The sequence below is a fragment of the Melozone crissalis genome, unplaced genomic scaffold, assembly GCF_028551555.1.
Source record: "Melozone crissalis strain CALT ecotype California unplaced genomic scaffold, PUWL_Pcris_2 ptg000023l_1, whole genome shotgun sequence".
Classification (NCBI taxonomy): domain Eukaryota; kingdom Metazoa; phylum Chordata; class Aves; order Passeriformes; family Passerellidae; genus Melozone; species Melozone crissalis.
Window position 1 is genome coordinate 11556962 of NW_026535801.1, and position 11529 is coordinate 11568490.

General features: G+C 43.9%; 1 protein-coding gene across 1 annotated transcript in view; it reads right to left on the minus strand.

Moving 5' to 3' along the window:
• Positions 1–2641, minus strand: part of STAT4 (signal transducer and activator of transcription 4) — a 40245-nt gene extending 37604 nt beyond the window's left edge. Inside the window, exons 1-2 of the mRNA XM_054278130.1 lie at positions 2595–2641; positions 204–332 (exon numbers count right to left, since the gene is read on the minus strand). Of these exons, the coding sequence (XP_054134105.1) occupies positions 204–331 (128 nt within the window). The 5' untranslated portion in view covers position 332; positions 2595–2641. The remainder of the gene's footprint in view (positions 1–203; positions 333–2594) is intronic.
• Positions 2642–11529: the final 8888 nt, after the last annotated feature.

Sequence of the window (11529 nt, forward strand, 5' to 3'; positions counted from 1 at the left end):
TTTGTTTAGGAGTAGGTTCCAATGTGAAACTTCACCTCCCAATATTCCCTAAGTTGAAATGGCTAAATCCATTAACTAGTGAAATAGTATTATTGGAGTGTGGATACCTGCACAGTTTGTAAATGAGCACCCTAAAGCCTTCCATCAAACAAAAGAATTGTTGGTGATTGAAATACGAGGAGACAGAATGGATGAAATCCTACCAGTCCTGGCCTTCTATCCATTGTGCTAGCAGGTGCCGGATTTCCATGGGGAAGTTATCGTCATAGAACTGGTCCACCTGCTCCAAAAACTTTATTTCCAGTTGTTGGACTTGACTCCATTGGGACATGCTACAAAAGAAAGGAATTAATGTTTGCAACGGAAAAATGAATATGAATTATTAATCCAAACTGCATAAATCAGTTGTTTTTATTGAAGCTCTCATATACTTTGACATTTTATTCTGTCTTTCAAAACAGGTGGTACTTGAGTAATTTTAGTCAGTTAAAGGGAAGAGGGAGAAAAGTGAGCAAGGCCATTAAAGAAGTTTTGGTTCTTACATTTGAATGGGCATGTCTGTCAATTCCCTTCCTTTATGTAAACTTTTTGAGACACTTTATGATGCTTATAAAGTGGCAAAATTTGCACACCATCTCTCATCAAGAGAAGAAGTTTAGGATTGTACTCTTCAAACCCAGGTAGAACTATTCTTATTGAAGGCTAGTGGAAAGCAATGATTTTGCTCTCTTCTTAGTGAATTCATACCACTCAAATTTTACCTAAAGTCATCATGGTTGTGTGTCACTGTGCTGTTCCTAAAGCCCCACCTTTTCTGTTTGGAGAGTACTGTTTTACAACCTAAATCTAGTAAACCTCTCCTTTAAATTGCCATAGAATTATACTTGATGTGCCCGGGGATCGCAGTCCTAGGGTCTGAGATCAGTGGGCTCTGCCAACACCCTGGTCCCACAGCAGAAGTGTTCTTCCATTTCATCTTAACAGAAGACACAAAATACATTCATGGCTAAAGACTGAAGTGAGTCAACAAACTATGGATCTGTTGGAACACTTTTGATAGAAACTTTTCCTGAAGAAAAAGACAAGATTTCATCAAAATGGACATTTTTGTAGAAAGCTGACCTTTTCATATGCAGCTTTTCTATTTCCAGTTCTGAATTGTAGTTGCAGAATGTCAACAGTTTCAAATAAGGACATCATATCTTAATGCTGTAGTCTTTCATTTTGCATTTTTAAAGCCAGAAAAAAAAAAAAAAAGTAGTATCTGAAGGTTTAATGGAGTCCTGAGCACTTACTTATGCAAAAGTAAAAGTGACAGGTTTTAGTTTCTCAAGGAAGGCTGATAGGATAATTCTGTGCGTGCTATGAAGAACACTGTATATAACGTCAGTGGAAATGTGCCCAGTGACTTTCCCCTCCTCTTTATTACTTCCATTCTGACAGGAAAAAAATATTGCCTGAATATTTACTTTGTTTTTTAAACTTGCTGAGGAGGAGTTAGGCACAGGAGTGTTTCACTGTGTTGCTGTATTGACAGTTAGAAAGAATCCCAAATGTTATTTCTGGTGATACATACAAGGAAATCAAATCAGAATTCAATAATAATTTATAGAATAAAATCTGAGAATTGTAAAGGTTTGGAAGGGACCTCCAGGATCACTGAATCTGACTTCAACTTTTTTTATTTTCCTGAACTCGCACTCAGGAAAAAAACCGAAACAGATTTAAAAGTCTGTTCACTTTCAGTGGGAGTTTTTATTGTAAATGCTAGTGACTTCTGGTGATTATGATATCCTAAGAAGATTAGTGAGGAAATTTAATATTTTTATCTAAAGTTTAGAAAAATAAAAGAAAAAAAGGCAAGATTTTGTCCAGCTTGCAGCCCCCTTAGGGCTGCCATGTAAGTTGCAGTGATGCTCCCATGCATTTGCAAAGCACACGGGTAGCATTTGTCCCTGGGATTTTTGCGATGTGCTCCCTTTGCACAAAAGGTTTTGCAGGGACAGCTGAGAAGCTGGGGCAGTTGTAGCTCATCGTGAATGCCCCCTGAAGGGAACTGAAAGAAAGTTTTCAGGAAAGATGGGGCAACACTGTCTACAAGAGAGGACGGGGGGGTATAGTCTCAAAATGAAAGAGAGTAGGTTGCGATTAGGCATTTTAAAAAGTTCTTTACTGTGAGGGTGGGAACAGGCTGGCCAGAGATGCGGACTCCCCATCCCAGGAGGTGCTCGAGGCCAGGTTGGATGGGGCCCTGAGCATCCCGATCTCTAGTTCAAGCTGTCCCGTCCTAACCACCCTGTCGCTGTAAGGCTGGATGGGGCTCTGATCATCCTGGTCTCTGGTGCAAGCTGTCCCGTCCTGAGCACCCTGTCACTGTAAGGCGGCCGGCAGGGAGCGAGTGCAGCGGGGATGGAGCCGTGTCCGGCCGCAGACCAGCCCCGCTACCCGGCTGCCGGCTTTGCCCTGAGCCCGCTCCATCCGCCCCGCCCGTGCCGGGGGTCGGTGCGGGCCCCGTCCCATCCCATCCCGTCCCACCTCATCCCGTCCCATCCCATCCCTCTCGGAGCGCTGCCCCCGCGCCCCGCCGCTCTTGCCTGTGCCGGCTCGGGCCGCTCTCCGCCGCCGCCGCCGTGCCCCGGTGCCTCCCCGCGGGCTTTAAGCGGCCGCGCCCGCCCCCGGCCCGCGGCAGCAGCGGCGCCTTCCTGTGCGTCAGCCCCGCTGGGCCCGGCTAGGCCTGCCCGCCGCCTCTCGCAGCAGCCCCGGTCCCCACAGGGAGCTGGGCAAAGATCGGAGCCTGCAGGGAGCTGCTGGCCTTCAGGAAGCTGATAAATACCGAAATCTTTCCCATTCGTGCTGCCGGGGCAGAGGGCTGGGTCCCACCGCGCCGGGGCGCCGATGGCATCCCAAAAGCCGTGGGATGCAATCACCGGTGTCCCCACGGCCCGAGCTGTGCTCAGTGAAAAGGCAAAGGGCAGCTCTTGGACGAGTTGGGCCGTGGAACAAACTCCCCAAACTCTTGTGACTTAGAATCACAGAGGTTGGACCACACCTCCAAGAGCATAGAGTCTTAAATTTGGCTAAACATCACCACCATATCAACGTAAGACCCACAGTCAATTTGCTTATTCAACACCTCCAGGTGTGGTGGCTCCACCACTTCCCTGGGCAGTCCATTCCAATGCTTGGCCAACCTTTCCATGAAAAAATTCTTCCTGATGTTCAACCTGAGCATCCCCTGGTGCAGCTTAAGGCTCGGTCTCTGCTCAGACCTGCCCTCTGTCGTTCAGGGTTCAGCAAGCATCGGAGGCTGGTTAGATTGTGCGGACCACGTCAGGACAGCGAATTAGTAATTTGAGGACCACCCAGGAAATATCATTGATTAGCAATGTGATTTTGTGCTGTCAGTAGGGGGAACTATTGCACTGTATTTCTTTTAAATAAATATTGGTAGCTATTTATTTTTCTTTTTACATTTAGCACTCATTTTCTGAGCATCCTTAAGCCACTGCTGTCTGTAATGATGAGAACACAGGTAGTTCATACCATTTGCAACAAAACAAGATAGTAACGGGTTTTCAATCCCCTTTTTGCTTGCTGTTTCTCTGTTTAACTGAGAAAATAATCTGTATGGTGAAGTGGTTGATATTAAGACAATGTTTCCTATTATCTGATGGAAGTGTCTGTTCAGGCTTCCTTCAGGAAGCCATATCCCAGAAGTTCAGCTCAGTGACCTCAAAATCCAGGGTAATCAGAGGTCATTCTTCACTAGAGGTTTGGAGATCAGTTTCTGGGAAGATAGTTCCCGTGCCCTTCTTCCCTCCTTTCTCCCCCCACTTCTGGCAGGTAGGGCATGAATGCAGGGCAGTGGCTGGGATGGAGACCAGCTGTGGAGCCAGCTGTTGGGGCTGTGGAGCCAGCTGTTGGGGGTGCAGGATGCTGGATGGGAGCCATGGCTGTGGAGGTGAGAGAACAGGGGCATGATCCTCACAGCAAGGGGAGCAGGAGGATGGATGGAGTCACTTGTGATGTTACAGTGAGGCAGGGACCTCTGGAGTTTTGCAGAAGCTGGTTGGAGAAAGAGGAAGGGAAGGGCACTTTGTTTGGGGGAGAGGAATAAAGAGGATTGTGGTCCAAGGGCATTAGAATTGGATTGTCAAAGGCATTGAGGTGTGGCTGGGTGTGAAAAGGCCTGAGGTGTGCAGGGACAGCCTGGTGGGGCTGTTTGGGACCACAGGTGGGAGAGGAGGGTGGGGAGGGCTGAGGGTTCCCTTCTGAGCCTGAAGCATAGCTCAGCTCTGTGCTCTTGGACAATGGTCAGAGGGTGTGTTAGCACACTGGGAAGGATGTGGTGGTGTTTGGAGGTGAGAGGGAAGCTGCTGTGGAGCAGAACTGAGGTAGGAAAGGATGGCCTAGGTGAGTTCAGGTAAGCTCTGGAGGAGATCTGTGTGGATAGGATCCTGAAAGAGCTGGCTCCAGGGGTGTGGTGGGTACTGCTGGTCTAGCACAGGAGGAGGCTGTGAAGGGGCACTGCCTGGGCTGAAAGGAGAAGTTTAGGGGCAAGGAGTTGTGGCTCACACTCAGTGAGGAGTTCAGTGAGTACAGATAGGGCAGGCCAGGAAAGGTTAAAACCCCTGTTGGGTTTGATGGGTCAAAGTTAATCTTCACTGTGTAACATTTCATCCCACTTCATCAGAGCTTCAGCACTGGTCAGAGCAGAGCACAAGAAGCAAGTGTCTACATTGTTTAGGCTATTTAAGGGAAGAAAAGGTCTCAAGAGATGAAGAAGGAATTCAGGACATAGTAATCTTCTCATCAAAAGTTCACAAAGGTTTTTCTAGGAACACTGAGCCAATTTATTACTTTGATCTCTCTGACCAACCTGTAATCAAGATTACCATCTCTCATGTTTGGCCTCTAGTCATTATACTCCTTCACTAACCTTTAATTAGAGTATGTGTCATCTGTCTTTTACATAAAGGAGACACTCAGCTTGTGCATGCTCTACATGTGTTATGTCTTGTATCTGAACTGTCCATAGCTTTTTTTTCTGTGCATTCAGAACATGGACTTCTGGTCTCAGTGAGGCAAGTAAACACTGCAGTTGTGAGAAGTTGTCCTGCTGGCAGTGTAGTTTCCTTCTAGTCAGCACAGCATAAATCAGGAGTTTTGTCTGCAGGTCACATCCCTTACTGTTCTCTGTTTGGAGAAAAAAGACAGAAACTGTTGTAGGCACACACAGTTTGTGGTGGTTGGGAGTGGGGCTGGGCGCAGCCTCATCTCCAATGGGCTACAGCTGTGCAGGACAGGTGAATGCTATTGAAGGTAACGAGCCACGCAGTGCCAGGGGCACTGACCAACCACCACAGGGAACAGAGGGCACACAGGTGCAATGCATCAACAGGGGATAAAAGGTTGGGCTGAAGAACAAGAAAGAGCTATGCACACTTGAAGCCTTCTGCAGTAGTATGGTGTTACTCTGGATGGGAAGATGCCTGAAGCCTTCTTTGGTGTTGGTTGTGCTTCCACTGTCATTCCAATAAGGAACAGCAGCATTGACCTAAAGCTAAGTGTTATAATAATCTGTTTATGAATGCTGGAAAGAATTCTTAGTTCTGTGTTTGTATGTAGCTAAAATAACAGTTGTTATGCCTAGAAAAAGAAGGCTTTGGCTGTTTGGTGGTTCTTAACTGCTTGCTGAAATACTTACTGCGTTCCCCCTTCTAGTGATAAGTGAACTATATGTGCAGATGTTTAATCTATCTAAAGATACATATCTTGCCCAAATTCAATGTGATATCAACTAGAAAAAAAAAAAAAGCCAAAACAAAAAACAAAGCGACTTGCTAAATGCTGAATAATGAAAAATAAGGAATTATAGAAACTGGTTTTCTCCTGCTGACTTGGGTTCAGGTTTCTGCTTTCAGGATAATTTGGCCTTTTGATACTGCAGTCTCTGTCCTTTATTTTTTTGGTAGGTGCAGGTACAGTGGCCACTCGGCAGTGCACAAGCAAATCAGAATGAGTGACCTGAAGGGAGATGACTTCTGACCTTTTTGCTGCCCATCCCTACCACTGGGGAGGGTCCATGCCCATCCCTACCACTGGGGAGAGGATCTTCTACACCAGTTCATAGCAGGTGAGAGGTTCTGTTGAGCTGGGACAGTAGGAATTTTCATCTTGTATTGTCTGCTATCTTTGAACAACAAGTATGTTGTTTTGATGCATGCCTTTTTTATCACTTTACCTCTTGATGTCATATTTTCAGTTTTGCACTTGGTGCTTCAATGTGTATCCTGGGAAGACTTGGAGGTGTTTATTCTCAAAAGATTTGTATAGTTCTGGTGAGATTTTTTTCTTAAAGAGAAAGAAGCCTGTGCTTCTTTCCAGAGTCTTGTGGGAATTAGGGCCAGTGCCACTTGGGGTCCCACAGTCTCCATACAAACTTCTACACTGACAAAATTAAGGTAGGAAGAAATTAAATGAAAGGCCTCAATTCCACCAGAGTGGCAATCTGTCATTGTTTATGGAAAGGGCAGGTGCAGAGAAATGAAGGAAACAAGGAAAGACGTGAGGGTAAAGACAGAAATTTAGAAGAGGCAGGAGAAGGAGAGAAATTCTGGGGATCTTGTATTAATTACCTTGTAGCATAAATGGAATATTGCATATGCAGAACACCACTGAACATAAATTTTGCCTTGTATGTCTGCCGCAGTCATCATTTTTTCAGCAGTTTTCTGTCTTGAAATGTGTGATTTAACCTGTCCACTTCCTGAATGATATAATGCAAATTTGAGTTTTACTGTTCCTGAATTACTCTAGAGTCAGGTTTCCTTTTTTGGTTGTGATTATGTAAATTGTTAGGAATGCTGGTAGTGTTACCTTAACAGGCTTTTTCACTCAGTATCATCTGTGGGAGCTCAGGAAGCTTTTCTCTTACACAACAGCTTCCCTGACAATTGGCAATGATTACTTTTAGTTTGTGCAGATCTTGAAGACTCTAAGATTAGTGGTTTCCAAATTAGAATGTGAGAAAGGAATACAAAATCAGTGTTAGTTGGTGAATGCTGTGAGGTTTTATATATGTGCCTGTGAGGTAGAGCTTAGAGGATAAAATGAAGACCCTTGCTGCTAACTTGGTTAGCAAATAGGTTGGCTGGACAAGAGAAAAGAGAATTTTTTCATAGTTAGTTCACTTGGGATTTGTGCTGTCAATAGTTGATTGAGTTCTTACTGCCTTCATTGCCTGGGGTCAAGATGACCATGCATAATGGGAATTTCTGAACCTACTTAGGAATATTTTCATTTTGTAGTCTCTTAGAGGAGACCTTGAGTTTTATTAAGCCTGCTGGTGTATGCTAATTGCAAAAAACAGTTTGATGCCAAGCTATGATTTCAAATGCAAAGATCAATAATTTTAGAATTAGTAGAGTATTATGGACAGAGAAGACAACTTGGTTAATTAATTTAATACGGTATTTTCATGAAGGAAGCAATTAAACTGGAACCTGATCATCTCTGCTTGATAATACTTAAAATGTTATATATCAAAGTTACAGGTTTTACCTCTGATGGTACCAAGAGGACTTCTTGATTTGTTATTCTCTGAATATTGGTATTCTTTGTATAACAAAGCACCCATCTTCAGAAATAATGTCAGCTTTTTGCTTGGCTAGGCAATAAGACAGCAACAAATCTGAAGCAGTTGTACAGTTGATCATAATTGTATTGTTGGATATTACAAGCATGATGGCAATGCCACACCTGTTATGGACAAATTGTCTTTCTTTGGGGCTGGACAAAGAAGTGGTAGTTGATTGGATTATCAGATATTGCTTCTGGTCCAGCCTCCTATAAAAAAACCCAGGTCAGATGAGATTTTTATGTTATTTTATTACTGTAAACCTGCTTTTTTTTTTTTTTCTGGATCTCAGCCTCTCAGCATGCTGTAGATAAGGACCCTTGTGATGGGAAATTGAGCTGCAAATGGCATATTCCCTGTTCAGTGCAATTCCTACAGCAGCAGGAAAGGAGGAGCATTATTGGATGAGTGTAGCCATCCTTTATTTATTTTGAAAATGTCTGAATTTCCTAGTGGCTTTTTATAGGATGTTTCAAAGTTTTCAGGTGAAGCAATTTTTTAGTCCAATCAGTTCATATTAGAAATAAAAATGAGTTTTTTTGCCCTGGGAGACAATTGGGATGACAAAAATAAATTTCTACATACAGTCTCAGTTAATGTTGCAAGTTATTCTATTGATGCAAGCAATACTCATATTGTTCCTTTGCCTTCCCAAGGAGAAAGAAAAGTGATTTCTAGGGCTGGCTAGCATGAGGTGAAATGCCAATACATAAGAAAGCAGCTTGTGGCTGCAAAAGGACATGAGTAAAACAAAAGCTTGATTCTTTCATCAGTTTGTGGTTATCAAGTTCTTGTCTTGCACTGCCCCTGAAACTGCTCTGCTTGTGAGGCCCTTGTAGAGTGGGAATGGGTGTTCTTCTATTTCTCTTGGGGAAACAGATTTGAAATTCAAGGAGGCCATTTGCTTATTCACTGCAGCCTGGCCACTCAGACAGTCCAGCATCAGAATCCAAGGATTTTGTGCTTGACAGGAAGAAGTTATGACGTCTGATACAAGCAGAAAGAATCAAAGCCCAGTTATCTTCCCAGTAAAAGCTGAGAGCCTTTGTCTTTGGGCATAATGATGCTTTCATTCCTGGTCTGGGTGAAGTTGCATAGCTTCAGCTGGGGGAGAAACTACATCCTCCCTCTGCAGTTTCAGGATTGTGGGAGTCTGCTGGGAGAGGAAAAGACAGAATATGTCTGGGCTCCTTCAGTCTGGTTGGGAAATTGAGTCCCGCTGAGCGCTTTAAATACTGACTCAATGGTTTATTTGCAGTGCATGAATTTGAAGGGAAGGGTGACGTTTGCAGCAGGAAATCCTCCCTGAGACTGGAGTGTGTCATGTTGTTTGAGATGTGCTCTGGGTTAGAGCATGCTGAGACTCCCAAATTGGAGGGTCCCACATCAGAACAGGGCTGGGGCTGAGTGGACAGCAGGCTCTGAACAAAGCTGGGTATGGGCAACACAACTTGAGTGGCATCACTGGGACAGCCACAAATTCTGGTTGTGTGAAAGACTGCATAGAAATTCCAGGGATGTGCTCCTCAGCTCCTAAACGCTGCCTGGATTCCATTTTGAGTGCATTTGGGCTCTTGTCTTGAAGTAAAAATGAGGTTTGTGCTGCTGTGCTGCCTTGTGGAAGACAGCCAGCCCCTGCCTTGCTGCTGCTCTGTGCATGTGGCTGTGTTGGGTGGATGGGTCACAGGAAGGAGCTGCTTGAGTATTTCTGCACCTGTCCTTGTCAGGCCTTTGTGTGCAGGGGAGCATCCCAGCAAGCAGTCTGGTCTTAGATTCCCTCTGGGTAAAGGAATTGAACCAGGACTTTTCCTCTTCCACTCTGTGTCTAGTAATGTAAATATAGCCAAAATATGAAAATGGTGGTACTATGTTAAAATGTTAGCCATAAATCCCTTATTTCCTGATGAGGCCTTTGAATCTTTTATAATTTCTAATACTTAATTACATGTATTTATTACAACTCTCAGTGCTTTGAACACAAAATAAGTAATTCCTTTCTGTATCATTTGTATAATTGGTTCTAAACCCAACATGAGTGCAAATCTGTGATCTCAATTTTCCTCCTCTCCTCTAGTTCAGGGTCCCCAGCATCAGCCTGGTGAGAATCTGCAAGTGACATTTTCAGACAGACAACCTTGGTAGTGAGGCCATCTAGACCAAGGGTTTTTTGATGGCCTTCTAAACTTGGAAAAAATCTGAGAATTGCCTAACCTCTTTGGGGAAAAAATGAATCACAAATGCATTGTGGAGTGCTGCCACAGTAGTTATCATTTGCAATCAAAATAATGAGGCAAAGCTTTTGAATTATTATCATTTTTCCAGTGCTGATTTTGCTTAGTTCTTTCCATACCAAGGAAGGTACAAATATCTTCTAAAAACATCTTACTCTGAGTTGTTTTGCAGACTGCTGAGTGAAGGTTTATGACCTACTTGTGACCTGAGAAGTGCTGCACCAACACTACAGGAGTGCAGATAACTGACACCACTAGAACTATCTTTTGTCAAAAAAGAAACCACTGGGTTCTCTGAACTCCTGAGAACTGAGCATGAGGTTCTCAGTTAAACTCTTGTGGTATTTTTTTTTCAAACTTTGTTTTACAAACCCTCTGTTGCTGTTTTTTAAGGTGCTTTTTTACTGAGAAGGAACTAACCTAATGCTATATTTGAACACAGCGCTGGGAGGTGCAGGGTGCTGAGAGTGGAGAAAAGGAGAAACATTATTGAAGGCTGAAGTATTTTGCAGCACATGGCCCTGTTTGCAGCTTCTTCCCTTGGTGCCCTAGAAATAAAGCAGGCAGCTGAGGGGTTTGCCCAGCCTGCTGGCCATTGCTGGGAGAGGGGGCTGCCCAGGGGCTCATGGCTCAGAGGGGACCTGCACAAACCCTCGAGGGAGGGAGGCACAGCTGGGGTCTGTGTGCTGCACTCTTTGAAGGCTACACCTCATAAAGTGCTGTTTCCTTTGTGCACGAGTGTTTTTTCTTTAAATTGAGGTTGTTGAAGCCAGGAGTGTAAGTGCATTCCTGTAAGGAGAGGACTGCCCTGCCTGTGGAAGCCAGTGATCTCTGCCCCTTGGTGGCTCTGGTGTCACCAGCTACAAGGACGAGTTGTACGTAGAAAAAATTTAAAAATTACATTTTTTAGTATTTAAAGAATATTTAGCCACAGGAATTATTGATGCAAACTTAAATGCCCATCCTCAGCTGATGAGAAGGACAATCTTGATGAATACTGTTAAGTTTTGCGTGCTTCTGCAGCTAGATTTGAATCTTCTGTCTCGAGCTCGCTGCCAGTGTTGTGTAAATCATACCATATGTTAGGCATCTTCAAAAGGAAACTGAACAAACCACACAGTAATTAAAGTGGGTTTTTTGAAAAATCAGACTTTTTTTGCTTATTTGAAGATTTGTTGTTTTGCAGTTCTGCTGAGAACAAGTATCTTTACATTGCTAAGTGGACTGCATTTTTTTTTTTCTCAATGGGAGAATAATTTTTCTGAATAAATGCAGAATCTGTGGTCTTTGTGCCGTGCCCATTAGCATTGAGAGGGGAAACAGCTCTGAAGGGAATCCCCAAATTCAGCGTATTATAGCTAGGGGACAGCAAAGCCTGCTGCTGTCTCAAAACTCTTCCTGTTTCATCAGTCTGAAAAGATATGTGTGTTGATAAGCTTAATGAGGCTCTCAAATTACAGGAGGCTCTGTGCTGATGTGGGACTTGTGTGGTAACTCAGAGGTGGCAGCATTTTTGTGAATGCATTTGTTTTCAAGCAATGTGGTTATGTTGCTGAGTTCACCAAGATAAACTGTGTTTTCCATGTGGCTTTCTTTACCAAAACCTAGTGTTGGGCAAGGTAACAAGTAATTATATAGCAAGGAGGTGGCTATAAAGCA